Source organism: Chelonoidis abingdonii, chromosome 2 (genome assembly GCF_003597395.2).
Source record: "Chelonoidis abingdonii isolate Lonesome George chromosome 2, CheloAbing_2.0, whole genome shotgun sequence".
Lineage (NCBI taxonomy): Eukaryota > Metazoa > Chordata > Testudines > Testudinidae > Chelonoidis > Chelonoidis abingdonii.
Window position 1 is genome coordinate 80,561,458 of NC_133770.1, and position 16,649 is coordinate 80,578,106.

Here is a 16,649-nt window from a genome sequence, read left to right on the forward strand (position 1 = left end):
AGAGAATTCTTTCCTGGGTGTCTGGCTGGTGAGTCTTGCCCACATGCTCAGGGTTTAGCTGATTGCCATATTTGGGGTCGGGAAGGAATTTACCTCCAGGGGAGAGAGGTGAAAACCCCCCAGGGCTTCTGCCATCCTCTGCAGCATGGGGCACAGGTCACTTGCTGGAAGATTCTCTGCACCCTGAAGTATTTAAACCATGATTTGAGGACTTCTATATCAAACCTGTGTCTGAGCCACTGGAGTAGGTGGGTGAGATTCTGTGGCCTGCATTGTGCAGGAGATCAGAATAGATGATCATAATGGTCCCTTCTGACCCTAAAGTCTATGATTTAAAGTCTATGAAACACACAGTAAAGTTCCTGAATAAAGAGTGCTGCCAGCTCTGACACTTGCTTGGCTGATAGGATGGCTATCAGAAAGTAAGTTTTGATGTACAAATAAAATGCTCACACTGAAATCAGTGGTTCAAAGGGACAGTTTCTCTGTACTGTCATTACAACTTGGGGGGAGGAGGGGAGGAAAGGTCTAATTGCTGGCTTGGCTAACCAGACTACACTAGGGAATTTGTGTACCTGGGGATTCTCTCCCAGAGAACCCACAGATCCTGCAAACATGGTGCTACTAAGGACAGACATCTGATGCACAATGATGCTGGATTACAGACCTTTGTCAAACCCTTTTTTAAGAAAGTCCAAGTAAGCCATAATTCCTGGATTTCTAGGATTTATTTCATATTCCTGGCACCAGTCACAAAATCTAGTCCAAAGATATACTCTTTTAGAAGACAACACAATTCCTTCCTTTTCAACAGCCATGCTGTTAGATGTGGCCAGTCTGGATTTGGATGAAGCAGAGGCACCTTGTGAGGATGTCCTATCTCTTTGTCACCACCTCTACAGCTCCCAATTTCAGCTCTATCAGCTCCAAAGACCCTGGTCTCCTTGGCCAATGTAGAGTTACCAATATTACCGTTGCCTGTTCTAGTTTTATTTTCTGGACCATGTTCCCAAACAATGGAAAGGGTAGAAATGCACAGAGGAGCCTGTGACCATTTATGGGATAGAGCATCTATCTGCATGGATCTGGGGTGTTCTTCCCTGGTGAAATACTTTGATCTCTTTGCATTAATGTGGTTCATGAATTAAGTCAGTTGAGGGCAGGCTGAATGACTGGATGATTAACTCAAAGACTTCCTGATTCAGGTACCACTTGGGGTTGTTCACCTTGCTCCTGTTGAGCCAGTCTGCCTTCTGGTTCAGGACTCCCTTTTGTGAGCTGCCCTGAGGGAGAGGAGAGAATGCTCTCCTCACTCCATGATTTCCATTGCTTCTGTATGTAGCACTGGGCTTCTTGTCCCCCTTTGTTGGTCATGCTGTCTGACAATCAGACTGTTCCTCTTTAGGCTGGCCTGGAACCTTCATAGTGGCAGCTTGACTACTCTTAGTTTATGAGGTTTATGCTGTAAGGTCCTTTCCTCCAGTTTCCAGATGTCTTGAACTGTTTGGGACCCAGGTGTGCTCTCTAGCCCCCCAGGAAGGCCTCGGTTGTGAGTATCAGGGGTTCTGGAAGTCACATGGGCATGCCCTTGCGGACATCACCCTGGGTTGATCACCACTGAAAGAGTTGAGCACCTGCATCGGAACTCTCAGCTTGATATTGTGTGTGTTCCAAGGAGTAGTCCCATACCTTTAAAATGAAGCCTTAAAGGTGCTTGATGTGCGATTGTACCCATGGAGTGATCCCTATGCGCAATACCAGGAGAACTAGCAATTGAAGGCTCAGTTCAATAGTTGTCCTCTTGCAGTGCCAAAACAATGCAAGGATGTCTTGAATCTTCTAGAACATCTCTAGAGATGGATATACCCCGACTATCAAGATGCTTATATCCACTCCCAAGGGTGCTATTTGAGTCGATGGAATCAATAAGCTTTTCCTGATTTTGAAAACGTCATGCAGCTTCAGAAAATTCAAGGCCAGGTATGTAATTCTGCATGCCGTTGCTGGGGATGGAGCTCTGATTAAGATGTCAAGGAAGATGTTTAGGTGGACCCTGAGACCGGAGGTCTGGCTAGGATTATCACTAAAATCTTTATAAAGACTTGGGGGGGAGGGATGGCAAGGATAAGCCAAAGGGAGCATCCAATAAATTATATTGCTTCCTGCTATCGGCAAACCTTAAGAACTTGGTGTTGGGGCTGACTGCAAGTTACCTTGGCCTGTTTTTACAGAATGGTTCCGGGGGTGGGGGGCAGCTAGTAGTGAACTGGCTTTGACTGATGGGGCTGGCTTGCAGCCACTCGAATGGATAAACAAGAAAAAGAAATAAGGAGGGCCTGAGAGGGTTAAGTGTGGGAATAGAACACAGTAGTGTTTCCTTCCAGAGCCTGCTTGTGGATGTACATGCCCAGCCCCCCGCAGAAAGAGATGATGGTAAAGAACAGCTATATGAATGTTTTAGATGAACAATCTCACCTGTGGACTCTGGCCTTGTGGGTGCCCAGGAATTCCCCACGCTGGAGCAGTGCCTGCTACAAGCCCTCAAGGACAAGACTGGAGAGTCCAGGACTGTCCGTAGCAGAAGGGGCGTAAGCACTGATTCTTGCTTGCTGGAAAGCACATATTTAGTAATGCATGAAGGCTGGGAAGATTATTCTTTGGCAATAAAACCGGTTATACTTATGTACCTGGTGTGGCTTCACTGAGTGTATCCGAGCTTCCCGTCCCCACGCCCTGTGGCTCAACACTTGTGATGGCACACTGATTGGGATATGGAGGTATGCATACACCAGATCCACTGAAGTCAGAAAATCCTCCTGGGACAGGGATGACAGTGTAGAGGTTAGAGTCTCCAACCAGAATTTCATTTTTCTCATCGACTTCTTGAGCCTTTTGAGATCTAGAATGGCTCTGATTCCCCTGTATGCTTCTGAACAATTAAGAAGATGGAGTAGAACCCTGAGAGTCTTTCCTCTGAGGGAACTCTCTTACTTCTATAGCCAGGAGATAAGAAATCGCATTCTGGATTAGACCATGCTTCATGGGGTCATTAGAGAAGGGAGACTGGATGAAAAAATAGATGGGGAGCATGTAACTTGAGGGAGTATCCCTGATTCACTAGCTCTGTGGTCCATGGTCAAAGCAACCCATTCCTCCAGGAAATGGGAAATCCTGCCCCCAAGCTTCAGCTCTAGGCAGAGATGTATGCATTTCTTGTCATAAAGAGGTTTTGAGAGCAGCAGGATTCCCTTGGGGTTTTCCTCTGAAGAACCTGCTGTTTCTTCACTGGTATTTCTGCAAAGATGATGGCCAAAAGGAATGCCCTTGTCAGAAGGCTGGTCTCTAGTCTCTCTTAGTGGTATCATGTGGGTTTGGAAGGGACCATTTAGTTGTGGAATTGTCCACTACCATCTTGTCTTTGAAAAGCAGGTCTCCAGTGAATTTAGCAAAGCACAGTACCTGCACTGTCACTGAGCTGGAGAACAGGGCTTTGGCTGAGAATCTCATTGTATCAGCAACAATAGTGTTGCCAGTGAAAGTTTATTTAAAACAGAGCCAAAGTCTATATACTTGAAGGCTATGACATCTTCCAGCCAGGAGAGGGATGGCTTTGCAATTAGCTGTTAGGGACCCCTGAGGAAGCCTCAAAAATCTTGAGTGGCCTCCATTTTTTTCCTTCTGTGAGGTCCTTAGGATAGAACTCCCTTCTGCGGGGATAACCATAACTTTAGCCAGGGACACTGTCAATCTTTGGCATCTCAGTAATTGACACTTTTGGTTCCTGGATCCTATAGAACCTAAGATTACTTTTGTTAATGTGCTTGCCCTCCTCTGGCTTATCCCATTCATTCCTGATTACTTCCTCAGAAGAGGAATGTAGGGGAATCATGGCCCCAGGGGACGATTTCGGGCGAAGAAATTTGCTCAAAGACTTACTCTTGATATTTTGTTCAGGTTGAATCTGAACAGTGGATACAACCTTGTTGCACATGGCCTCCAATTTTCCAGGGAGAAAAAACCTTTGCTAAGTCTTCCTCTGGTCCTGATTGGAATTAGAGCCCATCCTCCAGACAATTCACCACCTTCTGTTATGGAGAGGGAGGAGAAAGAGGAGTCAGGACTCATTCCTCCTACAACTTTTATGTTTTCCTTTCCAGTTTTTGCTATCTTTGATTTTTAGCTTGCTTAGAGTGTACAAGCTCTTGTGGCTTTGGTGATGTCTTTTGCAGGTAGCCTTGCTGAGTGTCCAAAGTCCTCTCGTGAGCTCTCTTCCTGAGTTCTTGCTGGTTGGATCCCATTCCCCCAGGAGGTGTGTGTGTGTGTGGGAACTCTTCCAGATCCTTCCTAGCCAAACTGCAAAGGGGGCTGTGTGCTTATGAGCCCTGCTTTTTTTCCTCCAGGATGCTCAAAACCCATTTTAGGACTTTGCGGGGGGGGGGAGATTTGTGACTCCACAATTCTGCCCTCTGTTCTCCAGGGGACACTTGAGAATTACGAGAGTTGGTTGACTGGGGACCTTCTTGTCCTTGGAGCCTCTCCCTGCTCTACCCATAGACTCCTGGTCCATTTTTCCCACATCAGAGCTGCGGCAGAGAATCCCACATGCCTGTCCGACTCCATACCCCGAGACCTAAGAGAGTTAGACACAAAAGGCTGGGTGCAGGTTAGGCATAAATTGTTGTCTGCCATGCCTGGGAGGGGAGTCACATAGATGAAGCACTGTCTGGACTTCATTCAGTGCCTTTTATGCCACTCTGCCATACCTGGAAGGTGCAGAGGAGCCAGTAGGAAGGCACTACAACTGAGGCTCTGGGGGGTTTCAACACCCCGCTCAAAAACTAGCCCAAGAGGGAAAAGGGGATGGGAGGGAGATCACTATTCACCACTGCCCCGCATTTTGACAAAAAGAAGTCCTCCTTAGACAAATGTGAAAGTGGGAGCTGTAAAAGCCATCATCTCTACACTGCCACAAAGGCAGAGAAACTGGAAGCAAGCAGGAGTTGAGGGGTCATGGCCAAACCATTTGGCTCGAAAACTCTGATCCTCCTCCAAATGGAGGTGGGAGAAAGCAGCCAAGACGTCAAGAACCATGGGAGACACTGGCATGCAAAAACAGTGGGCAAGAGACCCCTTACTACCTGCTGATTGTTCCACATCTGAGCCGCTGTTCCTCATACTCCACAGCTGGATGGAGGTGGTTGAGGTAAGATATGGCAACCTGTTACAGAAGCTGGGAACAATAACTTGGACATTAGGGTATAATGACCCACAACAATAGCTGGGAACGACAGCCCAACAGTTATGGCATCATGACCCACACTAGCAGTTCAGGATGACAATCTGATACCTTCCCAGTGTTTTAGACATGGCAGGAAGTTCCTATCCCACTGTTACAACTTCCCTGGGTACATAAGGATGGATATATAACTATAGCTTCTCTAAGGCAGCTGCCAAGCTCCTAGGCATAGTTTTACAATACCCAGTAACACTTGCCTGAAAGAGTCTATCCTTTGGTTTTTGTTTTGGGGTTTTTTGGTGGGGAGCAGGTGATTGTTTCAAATATATTTTACGATCTGATTCTCTAACTCAGATTTGGAATGCTGGGCCTTCCTCCCTTAAGGAGAAAGAATTCCCTTTATGGGGTTGTGTGTACCTCTGCCTAAAGGAATTAGCACATATTTATGTCCAGGTCTTTTCTGCACTGATCTGCCATGCTAAACTCTTTGAGGGTGAGCAGTGAAATTAGGAGCTAAGGATTATCTGTCCTGCTGCATGCCGTGAAGATGAAAAACTCCTTCTGGGAGTCTGTCCATATAACAGTGCTTCAGAGGGAGGAGTGAAATTGAGCTATTACTCTGAAAATATTACACATGGTTAGTGATCTCCCAGTCCTCAAAAAAGCTGGGTTTATTTGCCTCCTGCGTTTATATTAAGTGTGAGCTCAACTATGAAAAGTCTATAAACTGTCACAATAACCTAGAACAATGTGTGTTGATAGGAAAAGGTGCAAAAGGGCGAAAAAGACTAAATTAGTCTAAACAAAGAGGTCTACTGATATAATTCCAGGACTGGATTAAGCTGAAGCCTGGTAAATAAGAGAAGTATGGGAAATCCATGAATCAAAATTGGTTTATCAGAAATTGGGCCTAATTAGTGGACAAAATAATCAGAAGATGGGCTATTCCGCCCACATTCCTTTTGGGGATCCTCAAAGAGACTTTGAGGGAACAGATGTGAACACTGGTTGACTAAAAAACAAGCAAGAAGGGGAAGGAGCAAGTTTCACCATCATGGCTGCTATTCCAACCAGATCCTTGGACCTTGGGATTCAGTAGAATGCCACTGTGCCTTTTTCATCCTAATCCTGAAATGTCCTAATCAGCCCGGGCTGGACCCAGACGACACCACCTCCTCCACCAGATCCAGCTAACTCTTGAACACCATCTGGAGACTTTGCATCACCCCCCAGTTCCCAATGTGTCCTCTTCCTTCCTCACCTTATTTCTTCTCTTTTCCTACCCCTCTTTTTTTTTTCCTTCTGTCCAATAAGAGTCTGTCTTAGCCAGCCATGACTGCATTCTTTGCTACACTGCTGTAAGCCTGTGAACAGAGAAGCAACTAAAAGCAATACCCTAAATAGACTGATCCTGGTACAAGTGTGCCAGCTCTCAGAATGGCTGATAAGACAGTGGGATGTGTCAGTGTTTTTCCAGCAGTAAGGCTGCAAGTGAGTCAATACCAGAGAGACAAGCTGCATTTTCTATCTCTGTTCTTTTCTTTTCCCTTGTGTGTGTGTCTTGTTTTGTCTTCTAGGAAACAGGACCAGATTTCAACAATAGCTCCAGCCCATCTCAACAAACTTCTCTCTCTTTTCCAAAAAAGGACAGTCATTACTATCTAAGAGACTGTTGAAATAAATGGATTTTCCCTCTAAAATTTTCTCTACAGTTACAAGAAAAGGGAATAGGGGATGTTGTTAAAATGAAAAAAATTATTTTTCACATTTCAAGTTTGTTTTAACTGTTTTCCTTTGTTTTTTGGTATCTTTAATAAAAGATTAAAAAGATTTTTTAAATTACATGTTTGCCATAGTACTAAGCAGGCTGAGGTCGGTTGACTAAACCCCAAACCTTGTTTCAAACAATTTAGCGTCGGGCAGTTACATGTCACGTCAACACCTTTTACTCTTTGGCCCATTTATTTCATCTGAATTAACACGACAGACCCATAAGGGGCACATGTTAAGGAAGGTACTGGTCTGAAGCTCAAGTATGGGCTTCCTGGAAGCAATGCCCCTCTATGTTGCATGGTATTTATATGGTCCAGCAGGTCTGATTTGCCTGGTGTTCTCGGCCTGGGATACGAGTTGGGATTCTCTTGGGTGGGGGAAAGATGCACCTGCTATAGAAATGGCAGTAGAGGGAGATGGATAGGCCCCCTTACTACATTCTCCAGTGGCAGTATCTATGCTGCCTCTGGTGTCTTCCATCCACAGCCTGAAGGGAAGTAGAGGGAGAGGTTGGAGCAGGAGGTGGCTGAACTCCACAGTCAGAGGTGTGGTGGCTGGTATGGACTATAAGGACTTCAAGTGCAGTCTTTCATTTGTCGTGTTGCCCTCCTGAATCCAGTCCCCTTGTGGAGATGGAGAGAGTGGGGGCTACTTGTCTCAGAGCCAGTTCTTTTCCAATTTTGCCTGTCTCCTTTCCTGCTGGGGGGCAGGAAACCAAAACAACTCTGCCCAGGCTGGGCTGCTTCTTGCTCAGAAGAGCCAGCTTCTCTGACCCTGACAGGCAGTTCCCTCCGTGCCCAGGGAAGGGGAGATGAAGTCACGCCACCCAGAGTGGGTTGTAAAGGAAACTACCTCTGCCCACAGAGCCAGACAATCTCCCCAGTGAAGAACACAGACTTTTTTTGGCCTAGCTCTGACCCTGAAGCTTGCATGGACACCAACTACCACAAATGCCTCAAAGGGGAAGTGGAACAATCACCCCAAAAATCAAGCGGAACCCTCAGACATAGCTGGACATAGAGGAGTTACTGAAACAAATCATTAGTCTAAAAATTTGAAATAAAGCTTGGAATTTTCCTCAGGAAATGTCTACAGCAGGGGGGTATGGCTGAGCTGCCAGCTACTGTTGTGGCAGGTAAAACTAGAAGGAACTTCAGGAGAAGGAGCATTCCTATGCTGCTAGTGTCTGACAGGTCTGATTCTGTCCTCAAGCTATAAAGATGCAGAAGTACACATTATAACAGATCTCTGAACCTTAGCACAGAGAAAGTGTATTAGTTAAATGTTTAAAAAAAAAGAAAAGAAAATTTATTCCCCAGACCCTATTCCAGTTTGCAAACAGATGCACTGCTGGTATATTGGATTTTTGTGCATGCCCTTGTTAAGAGAGGTACATCATTATTTTAGTTCATTCTTGTTGAAAAAGTTTGTTTTTCTTAATTATTTCTGTCCATTAGCGATTCTTTTCCAGGCTATCACTCTTCTAAACTTATTCACAATTTTTGATTTGTCAAGATGGTAAATTAAATTAAATTGGTTCATAGTCAACCTTTTTGGCTCTGATGCTATAAGTAGATTGTCATTAAATCAAATTTTTCAGTTCAGCTGTGTAAAGTAATTTAGCTGACTACCCCACAAGCTGAATTTTAAGATACTGTTCGTTCTTTACTCTGCAAAATGTGCATTTCAAGTAAAGGAGTACATCTTTTTCAGTGCTATATCAGGAAAAACATGCTAAAGCAATGGGATTTTATTACTTGCAGTATTTTAAAAATAGAATAAAAATCAGATGCAAATACATTTGTGCCCAGTGTAGTCTACCTACCTGTGTAGTGGTGACCACTATAAAGACCTAAGTGCCAGTGTCAACAGTGCTATGTCAATGGGAGAGCTTCTCCTCCAGAAATAGCTACCACAGCTCACAGGAGCTAGAGTAATTAAGTTGAGGGGAGAGCTATTTCCCGTTGGCTTAAAGCGTCTGCAGTGCAGATGCAATGCTCTAAACTCTATAATGTAGCTATAGCCTGTCTCTCTCTCTTTCCCACTTTCCAGAGCCTCCTGGTTGCTGAGTGAGTGACTCAAACTTCAGTTACCCTGTTTCTGAATGCTGCAGTTTCCTGGATGCTGCACTGAATACATGTGTTTCTCAAAAGATCTCCCCCACTCTCAGCTTTTGAGTCAATCCAAGTTCACAAAGCACACAAGCACATGCTTAAGTTCCAGTGATTTCAACTGGACATTCTTGAATTTAAGTATGCGCTCAAGTGTCTTGCTATCTCAGGGACACAGCACTTAGTTTCTGCAGCCTGACTCTGCTACAGATCAAAGAAGTCCCATGCTATAACAGACAGATATTGATCCAATTATTTGACTGCTGCAAAGTTCTAAACAGCAGCAGTGAACATTTACACTCTATTTTCACTCTGTGACAGCTTAGAAAATCTTTGAGCAGCAGCAGCAGACGACAAACTTAGGCTGACTATGAACTGGCAGATATACTTCATGGTTTAACCCTGGGTTCACATTTGCAAGATTACTTTTGCAATCAAACTTAATTAAGCTTAAAAGAGCTAAAAGCTTAATTAAAAAAAAACGAAAGCTTAGTTTCTGCAGAAATTGATGACATTAACCTGGAAAAGTTTCCTGCTGGTCAAATATAAGTGGATTTTGTAAGCATTGACAATAAATTCTGTCACAGCCGGGGAATCGTTTTCAACGGAAATAAATATTTGTAGTGTGACAGGCATATAATTTGTCATATATATAACACTAGGATTAGGAAACAAAACTATTTCTACTGTTGAAAATACTGAGTGAAACTAATAAGAATACCACCTCTGTCGCTCCCGATATCTATATTATAAATACTGGAGAGCCAATGTCCAGTACTGCTAGAACTGGTGGCACTACAGAAAGAAAGACTCGTACCTCTATTCTTGCAACACTCACACTAGCCACAGTTACCAACTGACTATGATCTTTCATAGTTATGAGAATTACAGCAATTTAAGCATTTTGCCTGTTTTTGGAAGAACTAGGCTACAATTTGATTTGGAAAAAAAAGTCTCCTCCCTCTTCAGTTTGAAAATTTCTTAATTTTTCCATTTAGAGTTTCCCTCCATTTCCAATCTTTTACTATGAAGTGTTTAGACACAAAACAAGCTATTATATAAATCAACATACTAGACGTAAAAATGTGTTTTATATAGGGTTGCTAGAATTTTGCATTGTCATATTCTAGTAAAAAACTAGCCAATATATGAACTTGAGCAGTTTTAGAGAAAATCTTATCATAGCCAATTATTTCCTGGATTATTTTAATTTTGTCAAATTATTAGTTTTACAAGACAGCAAATCCCAATAGAGTCAATACTACTACTTTATAGTTTACCACCTCAAGACTGATCATCTATACTGGAATACATTTTCAACTACATTAATTCTGAGATGCTTGAATAGATAAGACAGAGATACATCATAAAAAAATTTTAACTGCAGACAGACAATCAAAATTTCATCCACTTATACCAGGATAGAACAGTAACTACATTACACCTCTGATACTTCTGGCTCTGTAAACATATGTCAGTTTAATTTTCTACATAAACAGTGATGATATAAAGTGAAAAAAAGAGTAAATAAAATCAGACTGATGGGATTTGGTAAAAAACGTTGCTTTTCACTTTATCATTAGCATACATTACTCAAGAAGAAATAGCATACATTACGCAAAGGTATGTCACCACACGTACCTTTTTTCAGCTTCATGAATATTTACTTTTTCTTCTTTTATAGCGGCCAACTTGCCTGAAAAGCTGTACTGTGAAATGATTATAGTTTAAATAAATGTAAATTCAGATAACTCTATCCTGTATATCAAACAATCTTTCATAATTGTGCCCAGTGTAAGAACATAATAATGGTCATACTGGGTCAGACCAAAGGTAAATCTAGCACAGTATTCTGTCTTCCAACAGTGGCCAATGCTAGGTGCCCCAGAGGGAATGAACAAAACAGGTAATCATTGAGTGATCCATACTGTCGTCCATTCCCAGCTTCTGGCAAACAAGAGGCTAGGGAAATCATCCCTGCCCATCCTGCCTAATAGCTATTGATGGCCCATTCTCCATGAACTCATAGGCGCCGACTCCGTGGTGCTCCAGGGCTGGGAAAAATTAATGGGTGCTTTGCACCTACTGGCAGCCAAGCTTCCCTCATCGCCCACCTCACCTCCTCCTCTTCCCCTCAATGTGCCGTGTCCCCACTCCTCTGCCTACCTCCCAGAGCTTCCTGCCCAGCCACCACCAAACAGCTGTTTGGCAGCGTTAGCACACTTGGAGGGGGGAAGCAGGGACACGGCATGCTCAATGGAGGAGGCGGGGAAGAGGTGGGGCCGGGGCGGGGATTTGGGGAAGGAGTTGGAATGGGGGTGGGAAGAGGCGAGGCCTCGTGGACGGGGTGAAGTGTGGGTGGAGCTGAGGGCAGAGGGAGGGGTCGAGCGCCCACGGGAAAGAGAGGAAGTTGGCATCTATGCATGAACTTATCTAGTTCTTTTTTGTACATGTAATATTTTACAAAACACAAAGTTTCTGCATATCATTTCCACTTTAATGGGGGCTCAAATGTGAGCAGTTATCTTTTACTATACAAAATCTAACGCAGATCATAGCAACTACTGTTATCTAAAGGGAAACAAACTTACATTCATCTGATTTTTTCTTAAGCTAATACTGCTACATGTAAGATTATTATAAATGAAAGTTAGAGGAAAAACACCCTTTTCAGATTGTCCATAGTCTGTTTCATGGTTTTTCCCATATAGTTAGTTTCACCTGAGGTTTGCTGGATTTTTCACACAACCACAGGAAAGAGAAGAAACAGGAAAATGTTGCTGAAAACACAAAAATTGGCAAGGGAACTCAAAACAAATATTCTTCATTCAACCCTCTCCTTCAAATACGAATGACTGATTTTCCATCCTTACTGGGGAATAATTGGAGGTTATGATGTGTTATATGATGGTTGTTCAAGTGGCAAAGTTTATACCTTGGGGTGAGGAGTAGAGGGTATATACCAGGGGTTGCCAAACTTACTGAGTCTCTGAGCTGCGTATGACAATCTTCATTAGTTCAAGAGCCAGGGTGCACCTGCTGGGACTCGGGGCTTCAACCCCACTCCTGCTGAAGACTTGATCCCCAGCAGGCATGCCCCGTGGGGCTGTAGCCCTGAGATTCCTCTCCCCACTAGGCAGAAGCCCCTACCCCACCACTCTGCTGCAAGGCAGAGGTCCCATGCTCCCAAGTCTGGTAGGTGGAGAATGGCAATGTAATTGTAAAAGAGCCACATGCTGCTCCTGAGCCACAGTCTGGCCACCCCTGGTATATATTGCTGTCTTGGGACACTACAGGAAGACAAGACACGACACCAGGAATGTGGCTTAACTAGGCTGCGACTTTATTAAGTAACACATATAGGAGCTATCTTGGAATTACTCATATAGTACAGGTCATCCTTCCTTCTTCTGTAATCCATACCTTGCAGTGGAGTACTATTATCACTTCTCTCACCCTGTTAACCTGGTCCCAAACCGTTGCAGGGGCTCCATCATCCCCCCTCATATGAGGGTTAAACGTGTGGTGACGAGAGGGTTTGTCTACCCACTGCTTCTGACATTAGGAGCCCTGATCCCATTCCCCATCTTCTTCAGGAGATGGAGTCACAATTTAAGGTCAAAAGGGACCACCAGATCATTTAGTCTGACCTCCTCTGTATCACAGGCCATCAGTACCAAACAGCACCCACACACTAAAGCAAATTTGCTATCAATTCCAGTTTAACAGGGAACCAGATCCTCTGTTGATCACTACCTGAGCTCAGCACCTGCCAAGATGCAACAGAATTAATTTTACAACTTAACCTACCCTGGGCTGCTTAGAGGAAGGTGAGAAAATCCGCAGCAGCAGCACCCTGGCCAATCTGGCAGTGAGGAGAAATTCATTCCCAATCTCAAAAAGGTAATTAGAATGAGGCAACAGGATCCAAAAAACCCAGTCCTACTCTAATTTCAAGAGGTGGAAGGAAGAATTTTTCTTCCTTGTGTAGAATGGTCCCTTTGGGCAGGGGTAAGGGCTTATAAACGCTCCCTTTAAGTTCCAGGGAGCCAATCATCTTATATGGCATCCCTTCTGTCACAACCAATCAGCCACAGAACCTCTCTTCCCCTTCTTAAATCCAGCAGAAGAGGGGTGTGGGGCAATTCTTAAAAGGACCAATGCTTTTTCTTTCCCCTGCAGGCCCAAAGCAGGCTGCAAAATAGAGAAAATCTGATGCCATAACTTCATTTCCTTGCTTTTCGTTAGGTATGTTATATACAGCCAGTCTTAATGGACATATAATGCAGTGTTTGTGCACATTTTTATTAGAATAACCTGATTTATATTATTGGTAAGACATGAGTAATGTTACCATAATTAATATGGTAATATCTTATTCAAGCTAAAATTTTAAATTGAAGTATCAGTAACAAAACAGAAAAATAGTTGGTCATATAAGACTCTGACCTGGTCTGCAGAACATATTAAAGTAATCAATAAAACCCTTTTAGAAAAGCAACTATACCCTTTACTACATAAAATTAAAATGTAACATGACTATGAAATGCCATTAGTAATTAGGATTTTCTATGTGGACTACTGTCATTCCTGCCTAGATTAGTTTGTGACATAATGCAATGTATTTTCTTTAGTACCTTCTCATCCATATGAGAATCCTTTAAGAGTTCATCTGATTCAACCAGCTGCCCATCCTCGAAAGACTCCTCAATTACACCTCCCAAATGACAGCTTCCACTGGAGGAATCATGTTTTTGAATCTTATTAGCTGAAAAGGTGGAACATATTACTGCAAAGTCTTCCATACTAAGCTGTTCTAGCAATGAAATTTAAGAACTCATATTGCTTCCTAAATGTGAAATTTGTATAAAATTATTTCAATATGAAAGCTTAAAGAGTTTCTTCAAAGTAAATATTACAGAAATAGAGAAGCAAGAAGGGATATACTATTGATCTGACAAATTTTTTAATTTATTTTAGAAAATAATTAAGGTATGGGTTTTGCTACTGAATACCTACATATCTGTTCTCCCTAACTACGCATTTTAAAAATTTCTATTCTTACCCATCAGCAGTGCATCATATGAATCTGTGACAGATTTCAGTGTTCCAGATTCTTGAATGGGACTCTCTCTGTTTTAAACAAAAAGTACATTTCAAATCTCTAGAAAAGAGGCAGACTAATCTAGCCTAACTACAGAAAATCGAAGCTTTCCAGTCCAACAATGAATGCTTTCAGCTAAGGACAGAACATGTTTACAGCATAACAGTCCCACTATGAGTTGGTTTTTCTACACTCACATATTGCTTTCCTTGAAAATCTCCCTGTCTAAACACATTCACAATTGTTTTAGTATTATCGTACGTATAGTAGTAATATTTACATTATTAAAGTTCTTCAGTTTTGGCTTTTCTCCTCAACATACCTTTGCCTAAAATATTGTTGGGGGAATCTTTCACATCAAAGTTCAGACAAATCCAGTAGTTACAGAAAATAAGGAAGATTTGTAAATACTGTGTTAGTTAACCAGTTCACCAATTTCAAAATATTCATAACACTTTTCCCGCAAGATGAATCCCAAAAGCTATTTATTGAAAAATGTTACTAATTTACGTAGACTTCATCCACTTCTGGAGTGAAACACAGTACGGCAATACTACACAATTTAAGCTAGGAAAAGAAGAATACTGCATTCAACAAATATTGTGGCTTAAATATTGGTACAGTCCGAAAATTTCCTATCTCCCGGAAACCACAAACAAGTAAAAGTGTTATCTGAAAAGTGCAACCATAATTACTCAGGCAAGAAACTGCATAAGGCAACAGGGGAGACCTGGGGGCATACTGAACAACAGCATGGCACAGCAGTAATGAGCTGCCAGTCTTAGCAAGGTGATCAGAGAGGGCAGGTAGGAATGGAAACATTCTACCCTGGGGAAATTTAGCAAACAGACTACAAGGTTGAGTACTTATGCACAAGTCAATGCATATAGACACTTGGCTTACATACAAATATCTCAGAGGACTGACAAAATTCATTGCAAGTTAATCATCAATGAGTTTCACGTCAAACAAAATGTTTACTTTGCAGAAACTATACAGAGCTTTCTGATAAAAGGCAGTTCTTTTTAAATAAGTGTTTCTCCCCACAAAATGTGACATCTTTGTTAGTCATATGAAATGCAAAAGGGTCAGACAATGTGTTATTTTGTTCACAATTATTAACTGCTCCTTAAAATCAATGTCAGGAGATCTGCTTACCTGCCATACATTATTTTATTTTTAGAGATTTGAAATAGCCCTAAAACTTGGCTCAAAGTATCTTAAATTAAGCATGAAAGACTTCATAGAAACAACTGAGGTTGCCTCAGAAATTCAGATTACAGTACTTGCTGATGATCCATTCACAGGCCTACATCTGAGTAACCAGTCTATGTACATCACATTAATGCAGGACTGGAAAATATACTGTCGTTGTTGGTGTAGCACATTGAAATATAGAACAGCTGATGGTATCCCATAGAAATAGTATTAGGAGGTCCAGGAATTGGAATAGCTCCAGTTAAACATGGTTGGCTTGAATTTAGATAGTATAGTGAACGTGGGCTTTTCAAATGGCATGCTGCAGGCCAAGTTTAGACAAGAAACTCTTCACATTATTGTGTACTGAATCAACCACAACTGAGTTGCTATTGCACATAGAGAACATTCATCAGGAGAGAGCAACTACCATTCACTTGGTTTCAATGCTCTGACTCCTCGAAGAAGCTTAGAGACAAGAACGAACTGGCCCATTATAGCAACTAACAGTCTATTAGCGCCTCGATTTTGAGTTAGGAGGAAAAAGCTAGTTATAGAGCATAAATTATAGAACGTATGATGCTAAAATATGGCAAGCTGATATAACTAACTCTCCATGTAAATCAAGGGAAGGTTCTGACAAGCTACAGAATCCTTTTTTTTCATTTTTAGAGACAAGCTGGGTGAAGTATCATCTTTTTCTGGACCAACCAGATTGCCAAACCCAGCCATCAGGTGAGCAGGCCTGAATTAGAGTGGATAATCTTGTTCTTAATTTATGAGCCTCAATGTCAGCATTTATACAATGGGAGTTATATTTACTTACTATATAGAGATGCTGTGAAACCTAAGAAAATTTTACTTAAGTATTATATAAGAGCAAATATTACACAACAACTAACAGGGAAAAGAGCTCAGAAGTTTTAGGCTCCCAGCCCTGAGTATTTTACTTTAGGCCTCATGGCCTGAGAGGAGGAACAACCTCCTCTAGCTTTTAAGCACTTGTATGTTTTGACCAGACCTGCTATGTAAATCACTATACAATTAGCTAGCTTTGTATCATATTAACATTTAAGGCCACCTTTTAAAAAGTATTTTCAGCTATATATGCACCATGATATGGTGTATTTCAGATCTTTTAAAAACTAAATAGTTCTAAAATGTTTTTTCAAGCTTTCCTTGAAGAATGTTTAGGGTTTTTTGGTTTGGTTTTTGTTGTTTAACAATG

At 42.1% G+C, this 16,649-nt stretch overlaps 1 protein-coding gene across 1 annotated transcript in view; it reads right to left on the reverse strand.

Annotated features, from left to right (window-relative positions):
• The window catches only part of TOPAZ1 (testis and ovary specific TOPAZ 1), a 98,829-nt gene that overhangs the window by 74,324 nt on the left and 7,856 nt on the right, over positions 1 to 16,649 (reverse strand). The window contains 3 exon segments of the mRNA XM_075061949.1: positions 10,762 to 10,829; positions 13,758 to 13,888; positions 14,186 to 14,253. Of these exon segments, the coding sequence (XP_074918050.1) occupies positions 10,762 to 10,829; positions 13,758 to 13,888; positions 14,186 to 14,253 (267 nt within the window).